Source organism: Giraffa tippelskirchi, chromosome 1 (assembly GCF_054371585.1).
Source record: "Giraffa tippelskirchi isolate mGirTip1 chromosome 1, T2T-mGirTip1v1.2.pri, whole genome shotgun sequence".
Taxonomy (NCBI): Eukaryota; Metazoa; Chordata; class Mammalia; order Artiodactyla; family Giraffidae; genus Giraffa; species Giraffa tippelskirchi.
The window spans coordinates 6188393-6213507 of record NC_137275.1 but is presented as its reverse complement, the minus strand read 5'-3'; the positions used below and the strand labels follow the sequence as shown (position 1 = coordinate 6213507).

At 45.2% G+C, this 25115-nt stretch overlaps 1 protein-coding gene and 1 non-coding gene across 51 annotated transcripts in view; both read right to left on the bottom strand.

Moving 5' to 3' along the window:
* Window positions 1-25115, bottom strand: part of PROM1 (prominin 1) — a 139950-nt gene that overhangs the window by 22906 nt on the left and 91929 nt on the right. For 46 of the 50 annotated variants that reach the window (XM_081588772.1, XM_081589654.1, XM_081589115.1 and 43 more), the window contains 7 exons: window positions 24607-24670; window positions 23650-23739; window positions 14926-15143; window positions 12432-12506; window positions 10053-10116; window positions 5861-6020; window positions 3130-3282 (listed from right to left, as the gene is read on the bottom strand). In XM_081588772.1, the coding sequence (XP_081444898.1) occupies window positions 3130-3282; window positions 5861-6020; window positions 10053-10116; window positions 12432-12506; window positions 14926-15143; window positions 23650-23739; window positions 24607-24670 (824 nt within the window). The remainder of the gene's footprint in view (window positions 1-3129; window positions 3283-5860; window positions 6021-10052; window positions 10117-12431; window positions 12507-14925; window positions 15144-23649; window positions 23740-24606; window positions 24671-25115) is intronic. The other 4 variants (XM_081590523.1, XM_081589375.1, XM_081589288.1 and 1 more) reach the window with 1 other exon arrangement.
* LOC145521708 (U6 spliceosomal RNA) lies at window positions 5593-5696 on the bottom strand. The gene has a single exon (XR_014065608.1). It is a non-coding gene; the product is annotated as a U6 spliceosomal RNA (small nuclear RNA).

The following is a 25115-nucleotide window of genomic DNA, read 5'->3' as shown; positions in this document are numbered from 1 at the left end:
GTTTGGTGTTTGGAGCACGGATACCTGGGTTACAGACCTGCTTTAAGGAGTCAGTGGCTTAGAAATGATGACTGATTCTTGGGGCTGCGGGGGAAGGCAGGGGCAAGCCTAGGACTGACTGGGCCTGGGGGAACCTCACCATTTGAGCAAGAAGTGGTGGAAAGACAGTCAGCAAAAGAGACCAAGGTGGAGGCTCAGGAGGGTGGGAAGGAAACTAAGAGCATATGAGGTCACTGGGAGTTAAGGAGTGTTTGCAGAATGAGGGGCAGCTGTTCCGTCACTGCTGTGATGTTCGAGAAGGACTCAGAGAAGTCCACTGGACTGGAGATGCAGAGGTCACTGCTGACTTGACAGTGACAGGTGAGGAATCACGGTGGCTCGGGCTGGGCAGGAGGTGGGAGACCAGGAAAAGGGCAGCAGACGCAGATCTTCATTTCGAGACGTCTGTGCAGAGAGCGGAGTTAGAGGGAAGGATGGGTTGTCTGCGGGGTTTTTCTGTTTTCATTTCTAAAGAGGGGGGAGCCCTGTGGTGTGGCCGATGGACGTTCACCACTGCACCCCACTCAGCCCCTACAGTGCTCCCCGGAGCCTCGGAAGACACAGGATCACAGAGAAGCCAGGACTACTCCTTTCAGATCTTTTCACTCGGATCCTCTTGGGAGGCAAGGACTCTTGCTTGGTCGTTAGAGAGACCACACTCTCGACTGGACAGCATCAACCACTTTCAAAGAGCAGGTGGTGTTTTGGCTTGAAGCTGAACTAAATATACTCTTTCTCATTTCTACGAGCAAGTCAGTGATTAGAAGGAAGAAACAGCATTCTCCTAGTTTGATGAGTCCATCCAGGTGTTGAACAGATGTCTCAAAAGATGCAGCATTCTGCCAAGCATAGCAAAGCATGCCATGCTGAGGGGTGGACTTCGACGGGACAAAAAAAAATCGCATACAGACCACCCAGAATGCATCTGACAGCAATTGATAGCTACCAGCCTTTCCCCTACTGCTGAGATGGGTCCTATGGCTCCTAAGTCATAGGTTTACATGTGACTCTAACCGTTTAGAGATTCCTTAACCTGAGATGTGAGTATTACATCCAAACTAAAGTGGCTCTCAGCCTTCCATCAGTTTGCTCATGACTCTGTTTTTTTTTTTTTTTTGAAGGTAGATATCACATTTTTTTGCTTTCATTCTTCCCAAAAAGTAGAATAGACTTTTATGAAAGTTGGACCTTTTCAGAGCAATTTACTTCCTTCCTTCAATAATTAAAAAGATGTATCAACAACACATAAATTCACCCTGAAAATACTGACAAAATAGCCAAGTGACAGCATTATTAAATTTTGAACATTAAGTTAATCTTCTGCCTGTAGCTTCGGACATTTAAACAAAAGGCTGGGCAAATACACTTTCCCTTGCTGGCTTAATTCCTGAAGTTTAGCCATGTGAGCAAGGAGGCTTTTCCATGGGTGGAACTCTGTCCAGCTTTGTCCAATTCTGGCAGACTCCCATGTCATTAGCTTTAAGGTTATTTTTTAAAATTTCACTTAAAAAAAAAAACCCACAAATGAACCTAACAGAAAGACTCACAGACATAGAGAAAGACTGATGTTTGCCTGGGGAGTGGGCAGGGCAGGGAGAGGGATGGGCTGGGAGTTTGGGGTCAGCAGATACAAATTATGCCATTTAGGATGGATAAACAACAAGATCCTACTGTATATACAGGGAACTATATTTAATATCTTGGAATAAACCATCATTGAATAGAATATAAAAAGGAATGTATACATGTGAGTCACTCTGCTGTACAGCAGAAACTAACACACATTGTAAATCAACTATGCTTCAATAAAACAAAAACTCATGTGCCTGTATTCATGTGAATAAAGGCTTGTACTACAGTGAAGCCTGAAGCTTTACGGAAATGGACTCAACTTTAGAGTCACAGCTCATAAGAAGCCAGATTATTACAGGGACCCAAAGTTTAAAAAAGCAAGTTAATGCATGTCACTATAGACACAGTAAAGAAATGGCTGTGGCTTTGGTTCCCTATGACCCAAAATACTTCTTCTAAATCTTAACCTTCCCCTGGATCCTCACCACCACCATCCCCAACTTATTCCCAAGAGTTTATTGGAAAAGAGAATATCATACAGCTTCCCCTCTGGGGAGCATTGCGAGCTTTTACCCCTGGTCACTGGTTTACATTTCTGGCTCCACCTCCACTTCCATCCAGCACATGCCCCGTCTGCATTGTTATAACCTAGTAAAGGGTTTTCTTTACAGAAATAGGAACTTGGATACGAATCAGACTGAAACAGGGATAACTGCTCCAGTCTCCGTCACGTTTAGCACCTGCTGGTACTTCATATCTGATCCCATCACGAATACAGGCTACCTGTCTAAATCCCAAGGGTGCTGGCTCCACAATCTCTGTTCTAAATTGAGTTTCTAGAGCTTCAGAGTGAACACAGTCTGTTATCAGGTCAATCTTCAGAAAGTATCTGGTGAATGCATGGATTGGTAGATAGACTGATAGATAGACTGATAGACAGATAGATAGATAGATAGATAGATGCTGTTGTTTTTTAGTTGCTAAGTCGTGTCTGAGTCTTTTGCAACCCCATGGACCGTACCCGACAGGCTCCTCTGCTCATGGAATGTCCCAGGTAAGAATACTGGAGTGAGTTGCCATTTTCTTCTCCAGCGGATCTTCCCAACCCAGGGATCAAACCTGCATCTCCTGCTTTGGCAGGCAGATTCTTTACCATTGAGCCACCAGGGAAGCCCAGAGAGATAGACAGATATGGGGGAAAATAATGAGAATTAAGAAAGCAAACTTGGAAATAATTTCCTGATAGCTGCTTTAAGGAGGAGCCTATCATACACACATGAATATACATATAAACATGGATTTTAAGCTTGTCTCTCAAAGTGCCACTGACCTAGAGTTTCCTTGATTTTTATGCTTAATGGAATTTCCCAAACCAATGAAAGCATAACCACATCAGGTCTCCCCTGTCGGTCACTGGAACACAGAGTGCTTGGCCCGGAGGCCGCCGGGTCCCTGTCACACCAGGGTCCCTACCCTGTGCTTCCACCCTTCACAGACCAAGGAAGGACTGAGACTCACACCATGAGAAGGAGGCCCCCGGTGTTCGAGACGCAGCCTCGTCTGGTTGGGGTGGCATTCTGGTCGTAGCCCAACGTGCCACACAGCAAGCCCAGGAGGTAGAAAACCAGGATGAGGGTCAGCAAGCAGCAGACGACCAAGCAAACCAGCCACCTGGTGGGGCAAGCACAGAGCCAGTTTGTGTGAGCGGTGACGTCATCGCAGCACAGGCGTGCTGGACCCAGGCTGGAGGGGTCCACGTTACCCTTGGCAACCAAACATCAGAGTCATGCTAATTCCTCAGAGGGAGAGCACACTGTGAAAAGACCCCTTTCCAGCCGAAGTCCTCCAACCCAACCAAATCAACATTTATCCTGGTTTCAAAGAGCTCTCAAAGGTCATGGGATTACTGCTTCTTTCCCTTCGCTTTAATCCATGGGGCCCGGAAGCAGGGTTGACTCAGCCTCTCCGAGGCAACTGACAACCATGGCCCTTAAGGCTTTTAAGTTCTCTCAAGGTTCCTGAGGCTGGAAGTGCTTATTACGAAGAGGATGAGATGCAGACAGATCGTGATAGACAACAGATAAGAATTTGGGACCGGTTCCCCTGGTCTTCTATCTAAAATGTCTTGTGACTTTAGGAATACTAGGGACGAGGGGTGGGAATAATCTGTGTTCTTTACTGAGGCAGACACCTTCTATTTGATGTGTGCACTGAATATTTTAGAAATTTTCACATCAAGTGAGGACAGTGCATGCTCAGTCATGTCCGACTCTTTGCGACCCTATGGACTACAGCCCACCAGGCTCCTCTGCCCATGGGATTTCCCAGGCAGGAATACTGGAGTGGGGTGCCATTTCCTACTCCAGGGGATCTTCCTGACCCAGGGATCCAACCTGAGTCTCCTGCATCTCCTGCAATGGCAAGCTGATTCTTTACCACTAGCACCACCTGGGAAGCCCTTAGGATTTTAGGCCCATCCCAAATCAAATGCCTGCAGAATGGGGGTCTCAGTGTGATGGGAGGTCCTGTGAGACGCTTGAGGATAGGGATCCTCAGGAAGGTCTTGCTGGCATTCCTTGAACGTACAGCAACCCAGGAGCGTTTAAGGGCAGAAATATTTTCCAATCTTTAAAACACTAAAAAACAAAGTATGTACTCTGCAACAAAAGCTGCCACTTCAGTTTTTCATTCAATTAAGAATAAACTCAATCATTATAATAGTGGGCTTCCCAGGTGGCACTAGCAGTGAAGAACCCGCCTGTCAACACAGGAGACCTAAGAGAAGAGGGTTCGATCCCTGGTTTGGGAAGATCCCCTGGAGGAGGGCATGGCACCCCACTCCAGTATTCCTGTCTGAAGAATCCCAAGGACAGCCACCTGCACCTACTCTGTGACGTTTTGTGCCAGATCCTGAGAATACAAAATTAAATAAGCCATGGAACCTGGCCTTAGGGATCTTTTACTATTAATGTATGCCTCACCTGCTTCATTAACTTTCTTTTTAAAATAAGCTTATTGTCGCAGGGTGCGGGAGGAGGAAGGAAGGGGAGCTGGTATGTAGACAGATCATTGCACCATTCCTCCCATCTGTCCACTCTGACCTCTAATGAGATTTCAAGTCCATTGGGAAAGGGTCTGCCTTGTGTTTGTTCTGACATCTGCTGGGGTGGCCAAGCCTCATGGTAGGAAAAGGCTGGCTGATGTACAGCGATAAGTAAGGGCGTAGTCAGGTGGGAGGTGAAAACCCGCCTTTGCCATGTTGTCCTCAGTCTCGAGTAAGAAACTCCACCTCCCTGAGTCTCTACAAAACAAGGCTATAAACACCACACAGCCCGGGGGGATTCTGTGAGATGCCACATGGACAGCGTGTGGTGGGCACACTGTGACTCTTCCTTAAAGGCTAGCAAGTACTGTTATTGTCTCCTGATTTATCCTGCGCTCCTGCATAATAAAGAACCCAAGTAGGGATGGCGGTCTCTGCAATCTCCTGGGTTTGGGCAGTTGGAAGAGTTCCAGTAGTGGTCGTGGGGCTGAGCCTTTCAGAGGAGAGGTCCCGTCTTCCCACGTGATCCTGGAGACCCCGCGGGTCTCTCCTGTCCTGTCCTCCCCCGAGCTCTTGTCTGAGAGGTATGCCCACCAGCATCTCCCCGGACCACATCCTACCATTAGCGTTTTTCTACAGGGCAAAGAGCTGGGATCCACAGCAACTTCAGACAATCCACTGGTTTCAAGGATGCTCTTTCCATAAGAGCCAACCTCTGTGTATTTATTTTATATATGCATATAGAGAAAAATATCTGAATGCTCTTTCTAATTTCTTTTAAATTTTAAAATCCTGCTACATGCCTTAGATAATTATAACCAAGACTCTGGAAGCCATCAAAATTGCAAATAATTGACTATTTGGCTCAAGAACTTCCGGTCAATTGATATATATATATATATATATATATACATACACATACATATATACACACACACACACGTATGTAACACTTCACGAATTTTCATGTCATCCTTTCACAGTGGCCATGCTAGTCTTAGTATAGTTTCAATTTTAGTATATGTGCTGCTGAAGTGAACACTTCAACTTTTTAAATGAACTTAAACTAGGGTGAACACATATCACCTTATGGCCTCTTTGTACAATTTGCTGTCTTAAGATCACCCTGGTTATGTCGTCAGATTCTCACCCCGCTCCCCAGCACGTTCAGCGCTCGTAGTGAAACAGTCCAAAGAGGGCACTGACCTGTATGAGTCGTATTCTTCCACAGTGGGTAAATGGTGGAGGACGTAATCTTCAGAGTTATTAAGGTAACTGACGAAATTTGACAGTGTCTCCTGAATAGGAATCTTTGTGCTTATATTTTTGACATCAGATTGAATGGAATTCAAGGTCTTTTTAATCTCTGAAAACAAAGATGCCTCAGTTATGCATTTTCATAGAGGAGACAGACACTTAGTTTTGGAACTCAACTGAAAAGCTTGAACCACTTTTAGTTCCTCCCATGTTATGCAGATGTTTAAAATAAGAGAAGGTTCTACAAGCATGAATGCAGCCAAGTCTATTGAAAAGCAATTATTTAACAAAAGAGCAAGCTATGAGAATTGACTTAAATGACATGGTGTGAAATCAAGCCAGAGTTTTCTTCTACTTATTTCACTAAAAAAATAAAAGCAAAATGGACCAAGTGACTGAACTGTACTGTGTGCCTACAACAGACAAGGCATTTTTATAAATGTCAACTCATTCCTCATTCCCACTTCACTAACAGGGATGCTGGGTCAGAGGGGTTAAATCACTCAACCATATGTCTGTTTTTCAGAAAGTACTAGAAATGGGATTAAAAACTCAGATTCACCTAATTGTAAAGCTTCTGTTAAATGATTTTGCAAAAAAACTATTTAATAATATAAGAATCCCTCCATCTACAAAATGGCACTGAGGAACACAGTAATTCTCCAGGAACAATTTTTTGAACACGTGACCTCAGGTGACATTTTTGTTAAAATTGTATTTGACCCATACAAATTGAATCTTGCTAAAGTCTACCTGTGTCTCCTACATGCAAAAAGCAGTACTATCCCCAGCAGTCAGTTCCTATTAACATGTATCTTAATCTCTCAGGAAGGTTATGTTGCAGCTTTCTGGAATGTGAGTGATCATCAGGGTGGGTCCTGGGATCAAAGTCAGCAGGGGTGGGGACCATCACCACTCACTAAGACCTGCAGGGGGCCTGATCCACAGTGATTCTTGACGGGGGACATCCCAGAAACATACTCATCGGTTAAGGTTTGCTGTTTCTGAAAGGCAGATACACGTCTCTGCAGTAGCGGAACCAAGACTGGCAGGTCTCAGGATGCGATCCAGGGCTTCTGGTGAACTTCCGGGAGGTGGGAGCACCGTTGGAAAGGCAATGACATCACACTGGTGGGAATTTCTTTTTTGAAATTGTGTGGTTCACCTCCGTGTGAATCCTCAGGAGCTCCTAGTCACAGTGGGTGGACGTCTTCTCCACATTACTCATGCCCAGAGACCCCCAGGGCCCTCCACCTGGAAGCTCTGTAGGTCTCTCTTTTTTAATTAATTAATGTGTTTATTTTTGGTTGCCCTGGGTCTTTGCTTTGTGCGGGCTTCCTCCAGTTGGGGGCTACTCTTCACTGAGGTCTGTGGGCTTCGCATCACGGTGGCGTCTCCTGTTGCAGAGTACGGCACACAGGCTTCAGTAGCTGCAGCACTCAGGCTCAGTAATTGTGGCTCGCGAGCCCCAGAGCACTCTGGTTTTCCGGCTCTTGCAGGACCAGGACTCAAACCCATGTCCCTGACACTGGCAGGCAGATTGTTATCCACTGCGCCACCAGGGAAGCCCTCCAGGTCTCTTTCTTCACCCTGAGATTTCTGGGGGTTGATACACATGGCATATTGTATCATTGGAAGGAAAGTTATGAACAACCTAGACAGACACAATGGACATGAGTTTGGGTGGACTCCGGGAGTTAGTGATGACAGGGAGGCCTGGCGTGGTGCGATTCATGGGGTTGCAAAGAGTCGGACACGACTGAGCGACTGAACTGAACTGAGACAGCATATTTAAAAGCAGAGACATTACTTGCCAACAAAGGTCCATCTAGTCAAGGCTATTGTTTTTCCAGTGGTCATGTATGGATGTGACAGTTGGACTATAAAGAAAGCTGAGTGCCAAAGAATTGATGCTTTTGAACTGTGGTGTTGGAGAAGACCCTTGAGAATCCCTCGGACTGCAAGGAGATCCAACCAGTCCATCCTAAAGGAGATCAGTCCTGGGTGTTCATTGGAAGGACTGATGCTGAAGCTGAAACTCCAATACTTTGGCCACCTAATGCGAAGAGCTGACTCATTTGAAAAGACCCTGATGCTGGGAAAGATTGAGGGCAGGAGGAGAAGGGGATGACAGAGGATGAGATGGCTGGATGTCATCACCGACTCAATGGACAGGGGTTTGGGTGGACTCCGGGAGTTGGTGATGGACAGGGAGGCCTGGCGTGCTGCGGTTCATGTGGTCGCAAAGAGTCGGACACGACTGACCAACTGAACTGAACTGAACACGTGGCATATAGATAACCCCTCTCTTAAGTACAGTTTCCTCGTCTCCAAATCAGGCCCCTTGCACTTCTCCGGCTGTGTTCCTCCGCACACTCCGCAGCCATGGTGACTCTGTACGGAGCTGCCGACCTCTCGGCAAATACCTTCTTCGGGCTTCTGTTCGGACGTTGTTTCCTCCGGGAAGCCTTCCACTATTCTCTCTGGCCGCTGGATCTCTTGCACACACCTCACCAGGTTCCCAGAGGGTGATAAAAGCCATCTGTAGGGTTCATGCCCAGCTGTAGGGTACGGAGGAGTCATGCCTCCCTCACCTCCCATCCCCAGAATCCAGCAGCGGCGGGCACACCGCAGGCAATCAAAATATATGTGCAGCGAAGGACCGGACGCCCAAAACATGGGCGCTAAGGGTTATTTGTTTGGGAAGAACATGAAAACCCTCACTTGTCTTCAGCCTGGGGGGCGGGGTGGGGGTGGGGCGCTTGCTCAGACTCAGGAAAACTCTGGCTCGTGTTCAGGTGATGGCAGTGTGTATACCCGGCCTCGCGCATGCAGACTGCGCACCTCGCCTGGCCAGACTTACAAGGGAGGGCGGCACGGATTGGCAGAGGAGGTCCAGGAAGAAGAAACAAAGAGAGTAAACACAGAGATTAGTAAGCAGGTGGCTCTAGGATGTACAGCTCTCGGGTGTACAGCGTGGGTTATCCCACAGATGCCGGCATAGGAAAGCCAGAACGCTGTTTTGAAGAGGTGAGTATTTTAAAGCAGAATCTTAAACTGAAGGGAAACCACAGAACATCCAAAGCACTATGTAGTAGGAGAAAATCCTTTTTACTCAAAGTCTTAATGGGTTGAAAGAAGAGTATTAGGGGGGAAAAAAAATCAAATACCTCCAACACAACATTTTAAAACCACTCCATCAACAGGTCTTCCTTGGTGGTTCAGCTGGGAAAGAACCCGCCTGGAATGTAGGAGACCTGGGTTCGATCCCTGGTTTGGGAAGATCCCCTGGAGTAAGGGAAAGGCTACCCACTCCAATATTCTGGCCTGGAGAATTCCCTGGGTAGTATAGTCCACCGGGTTGCAAAGAGTTGGACACGACTGAGCAACTTTCACTTCACCATCAACAGATAAAAAGAAGCACTAAGAAGGTGATTTAAAGAAAGAGAGGAGATAGCCTTACACAGCTTCAGAGATGTGTCCCCTCAGCAAACAGCCCAGGTGACTCCACACTCTTGCACAAAGAATTCTTTATACCACGTTCTTTCTCTGTACCTTTACCCTAGGTATGACCACCTGAGTTCAGTGTGACTTGGTCACTTGAGATCAGTGGGATTCTCTTGACATCACTTCTGCCTCTCCAAAAGTGTAAGCACCTTAAGACCCTACAGCAGCATGATGTCAGCCTCAGAGGCAGACCAATGTTTTCCTAAAGAGACAAACTAAGTCCCTAGACAGAGTGTTCCTTTAAAAAATCAATTTTAAGCTCTTTTAGGAAATAAAATAAATTTACAGTGAAAACAACCCAAATGTGACCTTCCAGATCGTAAGCTAGGCTGTTGTTGGCTCTTACCAGTGCCTGTCAGGTTATCATCACAGTCTGACCCTCAGCCCTGCAGCTTCCAGCCATAGGAGGATGTTAATCTGTGTTTAATAGGAGTATTATTTTTTTAAATTGATATCACTTGGTGAAGGTAGCATTATTGAAACATTCATTTAGTTTTGTAGTTTGGGGTTTTAGTGAGAGAATATTTTTTTTAAAGAGGGAAAAAGAACAATTCTTAATAATGCATTTCTTTGTGCTAACCATCCAACTCTTAACAAGGAGACACACACAATTACTTCTAACTGGCAATCTCACCTGATATGAAGTCCCTGGTTTGATTTTGCACTTCCCCAGGTATGTCAGAAAGAGATTCATTGGCCTAAAGAAGGTTCAAATAAAATCATTATACAGAGTAAGTAGAAGAGCATTTCATAGTATTCATGTTCAGCTTAGAATGGAACAGAGAAGCAAAATTAAAATGTAACCTTCATCTTAAGGCTGAAATGATCATGACATAGTCATTAAAAGTCTAAAAAAAAACATTCCCCTTTAGAGAGGACTTGCTTTAAATTGTATCCATGGAATATCACATTAAAAGTTTTTAATTTTCAGTTCATGTTAAATGTCTCCACGTATTTATCCCAGTGTTTCTCATTTGGGGTCAACTTTGTCCCCCAGGAGATATTTGGCAATGTCTGGAGATGTTCTGGTTATCACAACTGATAATGTCCTTGCCATTGGCAGGCATCATCCAGGGATGCTAATAAATACTTGACAGTGTACAGGACCAGTCAAAGTGCCCTGAGGTTAAGAAACCCTGATCTGTACAATGTACCACATGTAGCTACGAAGTGAAACTCTAAAAACAGAATCTTATTTTCCAAAGCAATTGCATGATAAAATTGGAGATCTAGTCTCAGGGAGAATAGTAAGGTCCTAAAACACAACTTAGAAAGAATACAAACTGTAGTGAGGCTCAAATGAAAATCAAAGCAGCCATGCCAAGCTATCTCACTCTTGGGCTAAATCCACAAAAGGACAATGTCATTATTTCCAAGCAATTTACCTAAAGAGCCAGCCTTCTGTCTAGAAGGGGTTTAATTTGTGTTTCTTATCTGTCTGTTGGTGTATTTAGACATCTGTTAGGGAACACTATAGTGATTACAACCTCTTATGAACTGAATGTCTGTCTCCCTGGAATATATATGTTGAAATCTTGACCCCCAAAGTGATGGAATTAGGAGGTGGGGTCTTTGGGATGTGATTATGTCATGAGGGTTGAGCCTCCATGAATGGGATTAGTGCCCTGTTAAAGGGGACCCCAGAGAGCTCTCTCTACTTGGTGAGGATACAATGTGAAAATGCCTGTCTGCAAACTAGAAGAGGTCCCTGTCATCTGAACCCAACCAGGCTGGCAACCTGGTATTTGACTTTCAGCCACAAGAACTGGTCGGAAACACATTTCCATTGTTTATAAACCATCTGGTCTATGATATTCTCTTATAGAAGTCCAGGCTTCTCAGGTGGCTCAGTGGTAAAGAACCCGCCTGTAGGAAACATAAGAGACATGGGTTCCATTCCTGGGTCAGGAAGATCCCCAGGAGAAGGAAATGGCAACTCCAGCATTCCTGCCTGGGATATCCCTAGGACAGAGGAGCCTGGCATGCTGCAGTACATGGAGTGGGAAAAAGTCGGACATGACTTAGTGACTCAACAACAACAATCTAAGTTACAAACTTTACAAGATTTATGGTGACAACAAGTTCCCACTTTAGCTTAGCAACACTGATGCCATAAAAAGAAAGTTCATGACTTGTGTTTCCTCAAAAGCAGCTAAGCCACCCAGCACACTGGTACTTGCAGTGGCTTTGGTACATCTGACCCCTCTACATTTATGTGTGTTTGGACTTGGAGAGGTCAACCATCACAAGAGGTTTAACATCTAGAAAAGGATTTACAGATCTTCTGATTCCATTCCTTCATTTAACAAACAAGATGACGTCAGAGTGCAGAGACCAAGAGTTTCTAATGACTTGTTTAAGGGGACACTTACTTCTTTGGCACATGTAGATGAGTGTTTGATAGATAGCTGATAACTTCTTTTACGTCCACGCTTAAAAGATAAAGAGTTGAGAATAAAGCTATTTTCTCCCTCTTCAGCTCTTGGAGAAATTCCAGTATTCTGGACCAACGTGGTCCCTGTCTTTTTTTAGGGTTTAAAGTCTTGTGGGACAACCAAGACATGAAAGTGATAGTCACTGTGATGAGGAACTTAACAAAAAATATTTGTGATGCTCTAAGAGTGTATTAAAAAAGGGTTCTGATCTGGTCAAGATGCCCAAGAAAGGCCTCACTAAGAAGGTGAAATATAAAACTTCAGGTAGCTACTAGTAGGCCAAGAAGCTGGGCAAAGCACAGGGAGGAAAAGAATAAAGTGCCAGGCAGAGCACACGGTCTGCACATGAGCACGTGGCTGACTCCCTGGCAGAGTGTGAGAGCGCCTTGTGTAAGAATCAGCACAAGGTCCAGCATGACACCCATCCGGTCCTGGAGGACAATGTCCATCACCCTTTCTGGCAACTTGGCTCCAGAATGTCTCTGCTTTTTCACTGTTACCTAGTTCCTTATGCACTACTCTACTCTTGAAAAGAATCTAACATAAGCTACTGTATTTTTTTTCTCCAAAGACCATACCTTTTGGACCAGGCTGGACAAATTTGTTTGAAGAAGTCCATCAAGCTGAGTAATGTGTCTATCCAAAGTTGGGAGCTGAAATTTTATAAAACAAAGTATAAGGCCAGGTGATTACCCCACACCCCCAATTCTTTGTCATAAGCAAGGGATCTTCTTAAATTCAACTCCTGAGACACCTGTGTCACAAAGGGTGTGAGCTATGTTTCTTCTGAGCAACAGCATGTTATTGGAGGAAAACCACTGGCTCAGAATGGATTCTACAAGTACTGATTTTAGATGTTTGGAGGTCTCCAGTAGCAGTCAGATAAAAGTGAGGGCAAGAAATTTAACACAGATTGAATACATGTGACCTCACATGTGATTGAATATAGGGACTGAATATTGTTGAATATAGTTGTAAACAGCTTCTTAAAAAATAGCCTTATAAAGAGAATCCCTGCTGGGTCTGCGGTAAAGAATCCACCTGCCAATGCAGGAGATGTGTGCTTGGTCCTGGGTCAGGAAGACACCCTGTAGAAGGAAACGGCAACCCACTCCAGTATTCTTGCCTGGGAAATCCCATGGAGAGGAGCCTGGCAGGCTACAGTCAATGGGGTTGCAAGAGGTAGATATGACTTAGCAGTGAAACCACAACAGTCTTCAAAAATGTCAGTTTCACCAAAGACTGAGAAACTGTTCCAGGTTAAAGGAACTAAACACACCTGACAACTAAAGACAATGTGTGCTCCAGACTGGACCCTGAACTGGGAAAGAGAAATCAATTTTAAAGCGCATTTTTTTAGAAAAATCAGCAAATTTTGAATATAAACTGTGGATTAGATGGTAGTATTGGATCAGTATTATGTTACCTTAATTTTGCTAGTCATAATCATTATGTAAAGTTAGGAAACACATCAAAATATTTAAGGGTAAAAAAGCATTATGTCTACATCTTTCCTCTAAATGACTGAGAAAAGAACAGAATGCGTAGTATTGTACCCAAATAGATGATAGTATAAACAGATGATAGATACATGCATAAATGAATAAAACAGTATGATTAAACAAATGGAGCAAAGTGTTGACAACTGGTGAATCTAGGTAAAAAAAATGTAGACAAGGAAAACTCGTACCATTGTTGCAAATTCTCTGCATGTTTTTAAAGCACATCACAATTAAAAGTTAATCCCAAAAGGACTCAATTTCAAAGAATTTAGATGCAAGTATATGTCCTACATATTGCTGTTCGATGACAACAAAAGTTATTGTAGTAGATTCAACACAGATGTTGAATGTGAAGTATTTGAATAAAACTGATTCACGAAATGTGAGAGTGAGAAAAATCTAACTATATTAAAATGCTGTTTTACATAAAGTGTGACATGTGCATATCACTGGGCTTCGCCAGTGGCTCAGTGCTACAGAGTCCACTCGCCAACGCAGGAGATGCATGTTCGATCCTGGGGACAAGAAGATCCCCTGCAGAAGGAAATGGCAACCCACTCCAGTATTCTTGTCTGGAAAATCCCATGGACAGAGGAGCCTGGTGGGCTACAGTCCATGGGGTCACAGAGTCAGACAAGACTTAATGACTGAGCACACACACAGGTAAATATCACTATAATGAAACATTAAAAATATGAGTACTCAGGACTATTTCATCTACATCCCAGAACTCTTTCAAGTTGCTCCAAAGCCTTTCTTTTTCTAGTCTTCTTCTTGGGATTGTGAGATATTACCTTATATTTTGGTATCTGTGGTTAATACACTAGGCCTATCATTTAAAAGCACATTTTAATTTTTAAAGGTCTGCAAAAAGGCATTCTGCTTCCTTTTTCATTTTTAAAGCTGAATTCATCACAGATATGGTGCAGAGAGGGAAGAGGGGGAGAGGCAACACCAGATTGGGAATGAAGAGGTACAAAGTACTGTGGATAAAATGAGTTAAAGGATTCACTGTACAACAACACAGGGAATATAGCCAATATTTTAAAAAACACACACAGAAATTGTCAAAATAAACAGCTAGAGAAGGAAGAAGGGCGGGGGAGCTGAACTCATTCTGGGGTGGCGGTGCTGCTCAATCGTTTCTGGCTCGTGGTGACCCCACGGACTGGAGCCCACCAGGCTCCTCTGTCCACGGGATTCTCCAGGCAAGGATACTGGAGTGGGTTGCCGTGCCCTCCTCCAGGGGGTTGTCCCCACCCCGGGATCGAACCTGCGTCTCTTGGGTCCCCCACATTGGCAGGTGGATTCTTGACCACTGGCGCCACCTTGGCAGCTCATCCATCCTGATAAGTTTCAAGGAATGAATGGCAGAGAACTCTCAGGGAGCATCTCCCACCCTCCCTTCTCTCCAGCTGCAGCCACTCCGACGTGGTGGCCACACAACCAGGAAGGCCAACAGAGATCCCCCCCAACCCCCGGCCACCGGTCCCCTGGTGGGTGAGGCACGCTGAACCCTCCCCAGCCATCCCAGTGACACTGCCCTAGAGCAGGACTGCCCGCTCCTCACCTGATCAAAACTGGCGCTGCCATCCAGGACGCTCAGAGACTGCCTGATGCTGTTGCACACGGTTGCCACTGTAGGTAAGGAGCACTGGGGATCCGTGAGTGTTCGCTCCATGCTCGTTTTCACGTCGCTCAGGTTGGTGTGAAGACGTGCAGACGACCGTTTCATGTCCGCTAAGAGGGTGTTCACTCGGACCAGGGTATCTCTATTAGTTTTCATTTCTGTTAGGAACACAGGCTGCTTCAGAACAGAGGCACCCACTGGCCTGACCAGTGAGGAAAAAAAAATCCCTTCCCATCTACAAAAGTTCCTTAAAGGAACTTGAGATCAACTTGCAAAAATGACACTGGAAGGCACCCAGGAGAGCCCGCTGTGATGGGCAGACTGGCAGGGGAATACAGGACTACTGTGGCCCCGTCCGCCTCTGCCAGCGACTCCAGCCAGCTCAGTTCCCTGACCTGGGGGCTCTTTCAGACACACAGGGGCAAATATCAACCCAGGAATGGGACTGAGACTCATGGGCACAGCATTAAGTGGCTGGGATTGGAGCAGCAGCCACAAGAAGAGGTGTCCCCACCCTTGCCTTGCCCAGCCTTGAGGAGGTCAGCCCAGACACCGCCAACCCCAGGTAGTTTTAATTCACAGAAAACCTGAGAACACCCAGACAGATCTTAGCGATGGATATTCAAAGAGATGGAAGTAGACACAGCAAGAGATCACAGATTTGATCCCTTATATGCCGAATCTAAAAAGACATGATACAAATGAACTAACTTACAAAACAGAAACAGACTCACAGTCGTAGAGAAAGATTTTATGGTTAACAGACTCACAGACATAGAGAATGAATTCGTGGCTGCCGAAGGAGGCGGGGGAAGGAGGAGAAGGAAATGGCAACCCATTCCAGTATTCTTGCCTAGAGAATCCTGTGGACAGAGGAGCCTGGTGGGCTGCTGTCCATGGGGTCACACAGCGTTGGACACGACTGAAGCGACTTAGCAGCAGCAGCAGCAGGGGAGAAGGATGGGGGGAAGGGATACTCATGGACATGTACACACTGCGATATTTAAAATGCATAACCAACGAGGACCTACTGTGTAGCACAGGGAACTCTGCTCAATGTTATATGGCAGCCTGGATGGGAGGGGGTTTGGAGGAGAATGGATACATGTGTGTGTCTGGTGGAGTCCCTCTGCTGTGCACCTGAAACTATCACAACATTGTTAATGGGCTATACCCCAAGATAAAATAAGAAGTTTAATTTAAAAATAAATAAATAAATAAAAGGAGAATGTTAAAAAGAAAGAAAGAAAAGATCCTAGATTTAGATTCAAGCAGTCTAGGTACAGATTTCAACATAGACACTCTCTGTGTAACCCAAAGCAGATACCTGAATATTCTTCAGCAACTTCCTCATCTGAAAAATGATAAGACCACCACAAGGTTTATCACAAAATGTGGGGATCAGAATGATCAGATTGAAATCCCTCAAGGGCAGCAAGTCTACCTGTTTTATTTCAGAAGCCTCCAGAGCCTAGGCCACATTCTTATCCTCGGTGATCCCTACAGATTGTTTGCTCTCTGATGTCTCTGGTGCTCAGGAATCAATATTCATGACTAGGCAGGTAGCAAAATATAACTCTTTTCTCCAGTGACTTAAAATCACAGCATAAGAGATGTGAAATTTAAATTAGAGGACACTGCTTTTTGTCTTCCAGGCTCGCAAAACAGGTGTTGGAGTATAAGCTCACAACAGGGTGTTACTAGGAAAAGTGTGAAGTGAGTCGCTCAGTCGTGTCTGAATGTTTGCGAGCCCATGGACTATGCAGTCCATGGAATTGTCCAGGCCAGAATACTGGAGTGGGTAGCCTTTCCCTTCTCCAGGGGATCTTCCCAAACCAGGGACAGAACCCAGGTCTCCCGCATTGCAGGCGGATTCTTTACCAGCTGAGCCACAATGGAAGCCCAGGAAAAGTGTGAATGCCCTTAAAAGCTGGTTTCCCCAATTATCTCCGGCAACCACATAAAACTTGGTTCTAAAACTACACACACACTCACACACACTTAACGCTTTTGTGTTGCGGTCTCACCCCAGTTCTTCCAGCTACCTTCCAGGACTGGATCAAAATTCAAGACAAAAGACTGTCTGAAGCAGACCCCAAGATTTTCTGCTCCGATAACGTGAGATCCCCATTTAGGATGAAGAGGCGGACAATCCAATCCTGGAAGCCTCACCAGGTCTTAGAGTAAGTCACCACACCTAGACTGGGGTGCCACCTTGGATCACATGGGGAATGCCATCTTCTAAGTGTAAACCAGCTGAAGCATCACCTAGAATCAGAGACTCTCCTTGTAAGCAAGAGATGACCCAACCAACCTCCTAATTTTCAGATGAGCAAACAAGGTCCCAAGAGGTGAAAGAGTATGCCAAAGATGCTATAACAAGGTAGTAGAAGAACTACTATCTTAACGGTATTTGAGATAATAATAATAGTGACTTCATCAAAGAGTCACTCTGAACCTCAGATTCTCGCCTTTTCCACCTCTCCCAGGTTTAGCAGCAAACCATGGAGCTAGTACTCGGCTCACATTAGAGGCTCAATAAGTATCTGCCATAGGGGAGCAAGAGCACAGTTGCAACTGGAAACACACAAGACAGTGCAAAAGAACGTCCCCAAATATGACTCACACCACACAACACACACCTCACATTTTAACGTTCTGTGGTTTACCTCCCATGCCCTTTCCACTTTGACTTCAGGGGGAGTCATTTTAACGCAAGAAATGAACAAAAATGACAACAAAGAATGATGGATGATAAAATGAGTTGAAGACCCAGAAAACGTTGAGTCCATTTAGGGACCATGTGTAGATATCCTGGCTTATGGGTGGCTATACTGTCATGTCCCAAGAATGACTTAGAAATAAGTCAAAGGCTTCAAAGCATTTCATAAAATGTCTACTGGGTTATAACTCTGGGAGTCATTCCAAGCCTACCAAGATCACATATATTATGTATCTGAAGTCAGGGGAAAGATATTTTAGATTCTCAATTTTAACTAATTAACAATTTATCAGCTCATAGCACACTCCCTTTATAGGTCTTGGCCTGCAGCTCAAACATGATTTGCAGAAATCCATTTGCAGGTTTCTGCTTTCTCCAAAGGCCATCAGATACATGAGGCTGCAAACAATTTTTAGCAAAAAACTTGGTGAAGCAGTTTCCTAAGTACTAGCAACACCAGAGGCTAACATTTAACCATATAGGCAGGTTTTAAGAAATATATAAAACTACAATAATACGGGAAGCACTGAAAAGAAAAATAAGGTCTGTTTTAATTGATTTCAATCCAGCTAGAATTGTAAGGCAAATGTTAAACATTGGGCAAACCAGGAGGCTGACTCATTGGAAAAGACCCTGAGGCTGGGAAAGATTGAGGGTGGGAGGAGAAGGGGCAACAGAGGATGAGATAGTTAGATAGCACCACCGACTCAATGGACATGAGTTTGAACAAGTTTTGGGAGTTGGTGATGGACAGGGAAGCCTGGCGTGCTGCAGTCCATGGAGTCGCAGAGTCAGACATGACTGAGCGAATGAAAAACAACGACAAGGCACAAAGTAAAGTACGTGTCAACAAGGCTGCATCATTTGTACACTTTTGCACAGTGTTTATGTCCACATAACTTTGGAGCTGGAGGAGACCTTGGCAGACCAACACTCCAGTGAACAGGCTCAAGAGGGATCTGGGGTGCAGAAGGGCCTGCCATCACCTTGTGGTCACACCAGCTCTTTTTTTTCAATGTGTATTTATTTATTTGGCTATGTCAGGTCTGAGTTGCAGCATACAGCATTCTCAGTTGCAGTCTGTAAGATCTAGATCCTGATCAAGGAATGATGAATCCACTGGTGAAGTGCCAACATTTGACATTATAATGAGTGGACCCAGAGGATCCACTGGATGCTGGAGACAGTGGACAGGGAAGGTTTTTACATGTCTACTGGACACAAGGGAAGACGTCGCAAGGTGAAGCAGCAAGGAGCCACCGGGCCCCCTCTTTCCTCATAGTTCTGCTCCTGCCAGTTAAGTAATATTTTCTGCTAAGACATAGGACTGGGCAGGGGAGGGGGTGTTGGGTAGCAGCGATGGAGGGAAACTTCTCTGGGAAAAAGTCTGGGCTTCATTTTCCTTCCTGTGGCTGAAATGCTCAAACAGCAAGTGACCAAGACATCACGGAAAACTTGTTGTTCAACTCTATGACAACCCTGAGCTCCTTGTCTCAGACATAACCTGGTTACCTGGACAAACTGAACTATCTGAGCTGAAATCGGTGGTTTGTAAACTGTGGTCTGTGCATGGAATTCAAAGGGATTTGTGAGCTTGGAAGAAAAAAAACCATACCAGACCAAACTCCCATCTTATTTCCACTAGCCCCTAGTTACACTTTCAGCCTATGAATGTAGACGGTGAATCTCTGTCAGGGCCTTGACTGTCCCTGAAGAAGACAGAAATACTTTCATTTCATATTCAGTGTTGTCTGGTAATGTCAGGTCTGCTCATCACTACTTTAAAAGATGGTATTTATGAGACCCTCTGCTACATACTATTAGTTAATGAGGTGGCAAGAATACACAGAAGAACTGTACAAAAAAGATCTTCATGACCCAGATAATCACGATGGTGTGATCACTCACCTAGAGCCAGACATCCTGGAATGTGAAGTCAAGTGGGCCTTAGAAAGCATCACTACGAACAAAGCTAGTGGAGGTGATGGAATTCCAGTTGAGCTATTTCAAATCCTGAAAGATGATGCTGTGAAAGTGCTGCACTCGATATGCCAGCAAATTTGGAAAACTCAGCAGTGGCCATAGGGCTGGAAAAGGTCAGTTTTCATTCCAATCCCAAAGAAAGGCAATGCCAAAGAATGCTCAAACTACTGCACAATTGCACTCATCTCACACGCTAGTAAAGTAATGCTCAAAATTCTCCAAGCCAGGCTTCAGCAATACGTGAACCGTGAACTTCCAGATGTTCAAGCTGGTTTTAGAAAAGGCAGAGGAACCAGAGATCAAATTGCCAATATCCGCTGGATCATCAAAAAAGCAAGAGAGTTCCGTAAAAACATCTATTTCTGCTTTATTGACTATGCCAAAGCCTTTGACTGTGTGGATCACAATAAACTGTGGAAAATTCTGAAAGAGATGGGAATACCAGACCATCTGACCTGTCTCTTGAGAAACCTGTATGCAGGTCAGGAAGCAACAGTTAGAACTGGACATGGAAACAGACTGGTTCCAGATAGGAAAAGGAGCACGTCAAGGCTGTATATTGTCACTCTGCTTATTTAACTTATATGCAGAGTACATCATGAGAAACGCTGGGCTGGAAGAAACACAAGCTGGAATCAAGATTGCTGGGAGAAATATCAATAATCTCAGATATGCTGATGACACCATCCTTATGGCAGAAAGTGAAGAAGAACTAAAGAGCCTCTTGATGAAAGTGAAAGAGGAGAGTGAAAAAGTTGGCTTAAAGCTTAACATTCAGAAAACTAAGATCATGGCATCTGGTCCCATCACTTCATGGGAAATAGATGGGGAAACAGTGGAAACAGTGTCAGACTTTATTTTTTGGGCTCCAGAATCACTGCTGATGGTGACTGCAGCCATGAAATTAAAAGACACTTACTCCTTGGAAGGAAGGTTATGGCCAACCTAGATAGCATATTGAAAAGCAGAGACATTACTTTGCCAACAAAAGTCCGTCTAGTCAAGGCTATGGTTTTTCCAGTGGTCATGTATGGATGTGAGAGTTGGAGGGTGAAGAAAGCTGAGCACCGTAGAATTGATGCTTTTGAACTGTGGTGTTGGAGAAGACTCTTGAGAGTCTCTTGGACTGCAAGGAGATCCAATCAATCCATCCTAAAGGAGATCAATCCTGGGTGTTCATTGGAAGGACTGATGTTGAAGCTGAAACTCCAATACTTTGGCCACCTCATGCAAAGAGTTGACTCATTGGTAAAGACCCTAATGCTGGGTAGGATTGGGGTCAGGAGGAGAAGGGGACGACAGAGGATGAGATGGTTGGATGGCATCGCTGACTTGATGGACATGGGTTTGGGTAGACTCCGGGAGTTGGTGATGGACAGAGAGGCCTGGCGTGCTGCAGTTCATGGGGTCACAAAGAGTCGGACATGACTGAGCGACTGAACTGAATCAACAAACACATGTTACTCCATTGCAAACCCACTTTTTTAATACTCTTGATATTCCAGCCTGACACTCTACTTATGGAGGGTGTCATTTGACTGTTGTTGTTCAGTGGCTCAGTTGTGTCTCTTCGTGACCCCATGGACTGCAGCATGCCAGTCTTCTCTGTCCCTCACTATCTCTCATAGGTTACTCAAACTCATGTCCATTGAGTCAGTGATGCAATCTAACCATTTCATCCTCTGCCACCCCTTTCTCCTCCTGCCCTCAATCTTTCCCAGCATCAGGGTCTTTTCCATTTTATAACTAATGCCATTTAATTTTCAATAAAAGATGGTAACACACGGTTTTGGGGCCACATCTTGGCCATGATCACAAAGAGCTCATTCTGCGTCATAAGTGTGGTTGCTGGAGGAAAGAGAAGTAATGCTCAGTTGTAAGAACATGTACTGATTAACAGGACTAAGAGGTTACACTCCTTGGACAGTGAGCTCTTTATCTAAAACATTCTGTTCTTTTTGTGCATTTTTTCCTTTCACTCATTATTTTTTGGCTCCATAGCAGGCCCTCTTTCAGTTTTTAAAGATTACCATATTTCCTTGATTCACAGGCTGCTTTCCCTTTCTTTTTTACATTTTAACTCTCTTGAAATGAGGATGTATATTTAATCAATATTGCATTTAATGTGATACTTTCCTCTTTTCCCCCAAAAGATTATTTATTAATCCAATGATCTATACAATATCTGCTGCCTTAAAATCAAGGAGTATTATAGTCTGATAAGGAATCACAAATAGCACAGTAGATATTGACTAGGAAATCAGAAGCTTTTAGTTCTCCTTCCTCATGTGTTGAAGCCTGGAGAGGAAACTGATGATTACCCACTGTATTAGCTATCTGTTGCTACAGGAGATATTATTTGGAAAGTCAGCAGTTTAAAGCTACAGGGATTTATTATCTCACAGTATGTGAGGGTCAAAACCTGGGATTGGCTTAGCTGACAGGATGGGCTCAGGATCTCCCAGGTCTTACAGTCAAGCTGGCAGCTGGGGCTGCATTCACCTGAGGACTGACCGGGGCTGGTCCCTCAGCTTCCTCAGTCAATGACCTGGTTGGCAGGAGGCCTCAGTTCCTTACCATCTGGGGGAGGAAGGGCTTGTCCTCAACCCATCTCCTTCCCTCACAATTATGGTTCCTGGATAGAACCAAGATTAACCATTAAATGAAGATTTATCTCCCTAGTTTAAATGGATTCATTGTGAAATGTTGGACGACCGGTGTACCCTAACAATATCCCAGGAAGGACAAAAGCAAGAAAACTTTCTTGTTGTTGTTTTCTTTTTTCCTCCTCCATCCATCTTCCTTTATTCAAATACCACTGAGCCTCTGCTATGATTGGTGATGATTTCATCACGGGGGTAAGACTCATTCTAACTGATCTAAAGGTCAGTTCAGTTCAGTCACTCAGTCATGTCCGACTCTTTGTGACCCCATGGACTGCAGCACGCCAGGGCTCCCTGTCCATCACCAACTCCCAGAGGTTACTCAAACATATGTCCATAGAGTCGGTGATGCCATCCAACCCTCTCATCCTCTGTCGTCCCCTTCTCCTCCTGCCTTCAATCTTTCCCAGCATCAGGTTCTTTTCTAAGGAGTCAGCTCTTCACATCAGGTGGCCAAAACACTGGGAGTTTCAGCTTCAGCATCAGTCCTACCAATGAACACCCAGGACTGATTTCCTTTAGGATGGACTGGTTGGATCTCCTTGCATCCAAGGGACTCTCAAGAGTCTTCTCCAGCATCACAGTTCAAAAGCATCAATTCTTCAGGGCTCAGCCTTCTTTAGATATTCTAAAGGTAGGCCTTGCTGTTTTAAACTTCAATCCTTAACAGAGTTAAATACACAGTCTAGGAATCCAGTTGTCTCTGGACAGAGGTAATACAGGGTTTCCCTGGTGGCTCAGATGGTAAAGAATCTGCCTGCAATGCAGGAGACCTGCGTTCGATCTCTGGGTTGGGAAGAGCCCCTGGAGAAGGGAAAGGCAAACTACTCCAGTTTCTAACCTGGAGAATGCCATGGACAGAGGAGCCTGGTGGGCTACAGTCCATAGGGTCACAAAGAGCCGGACACAACTGAGTGACTAACACACACTGAGTTAATAGACATATATATCAGATGAAGAACCGAGTGACTAACGCACACACAGTGAATAGACATATATCTTAGATGGAGAAGGCTCTGTGGCATTTCGGGCAGATGAAGCACATGCAAGCACGGGGTCTGGAGGAGAACAGCACCTTCAGGGACTCGCATCAGAATGAACACTGGGATTCATGGCTGAAATGGAAAGTAGGGTGCTTGCAGAGGAGACTGGAAAGATAGTGGGGCCGGGTGTGGAAGGAAGGGAAGGAAGGAGGAAGGAAGACAGGGAGGGAGGGAGGGAGGGTGGGGAGCTGAGCTGTCCCAGCGGAGGCGGGACAGGTGGATGCCATCTGGGTCCCGGGGCCGCGCCGCTTACCTTCTGCCAAGGCCTTGATGTCCTTCAGCACAGGCAGCACCTTGGGTTTGAGACGCTGGTAAATGCTGCCTCCCAGCAACAAGTTAATATCTAAATCCCAACAAGTATAAGGGACGTTGAGGATGGGCTCTTTCTCTCTTCGCCTCTGACCTCCAGGCCCCAGTGCAGGGTCCCGTGGCCTGGTTTAGTCTCTCCCGCCACAAAACCCCACTTTGCACCTCACAGCCCACTTGGGCAGAAACTGTCACGGGGCAACGTCTCGGCACACGTCAAAGTGCCCACCCTGGCTGCGCCCCTTGGGAGACTGAGCGCAGACTCGATGTTTCCTCACACCGGGAACCTGTGTGCCTTCTCACCTTGACCCCTGGCTGCCCGCATCCCGCCCCCATCTCCCGCTAGACCAGCGTCACTGAACCCTGGCTCTAGCGACACTTGGAGCCGGGTCCTTCTTTGCGGTTGGGCTGCCTTGTAGGACTCACAGCCACATCCCTGGCTACCAACGAATGGGACCCGATCGGGACATCAAAATTGCCTCCAAGTGTTACCAGATGTCTTGAGGGCAAAAGAGCCTCTGGTTGCTAACAGCTGGGCACTCAGGGAACAGCACCGCCCACCCCTCTTTCCAGAAGCCACGGCTCCTCTGGGTTCCGCTCTGTCTTTAACAGCAGACCTGACAGAGACCCACTTCTTCTCTCACGAGGGGAGTAAAGCAGAAGTGCCCGTGGCTGCAGGGAAGCAAGAGCGTTTTCACAATAAATGTGAGGTTTTGGTATCTGAGTCACCAACGACACACTGTCAGTAACACCAGAGAATTACGGTTCTGTTTCTCCCCTGTGTTCAGGCAGAAATTGGAGAAACGGCATATTTCATTTCTTAGTCTGTTTTATGGGAGATGACCACAGCATCTTCTAGCCAAGACAAACAACCAAATTTGAGGCAAAGTTCAATGTTACTCACTGTCCAGATCTTCAAATGCTTTCTCCTTAGTGTGGGTATACTGCTCCAGTATGTAGTCAATTTGCTTAAAAAAAAAAAAAAGGTTACATGAAACCTCCTCTTGAGGCCTCAAGCCACAATAAAAAGAGATTTAACATATGAAAATTAGGCAAGATTCCCAGGTGGCTCAGTGGTAAAGAATCCACCTGCCAAGGCAAGAGATGAGGGATCGATCCCTGGATTGGGAAGAGCCCCTGGAGAAGGAAATAACAACCCACTCCAGTATCCTTGCCTGGGAAATCCCATGGACAGAGAAGCCTGGTGGGCTACAGTCCATGGGGTCACAAAGAGTCAGACATGACTGAGCAATGAGAACACACATGCATACAAATATTAGCAAATCAGTGTTTATAAAACAGGTTTCATTACCAGAGCAATTTCAAGCAAACGATGTGGAGTCAATTATATTGCCAAGAAGAAAGGACAGTGACACCAGAGATATTGCTTTTTAAAGAAATCATGAGATCTTT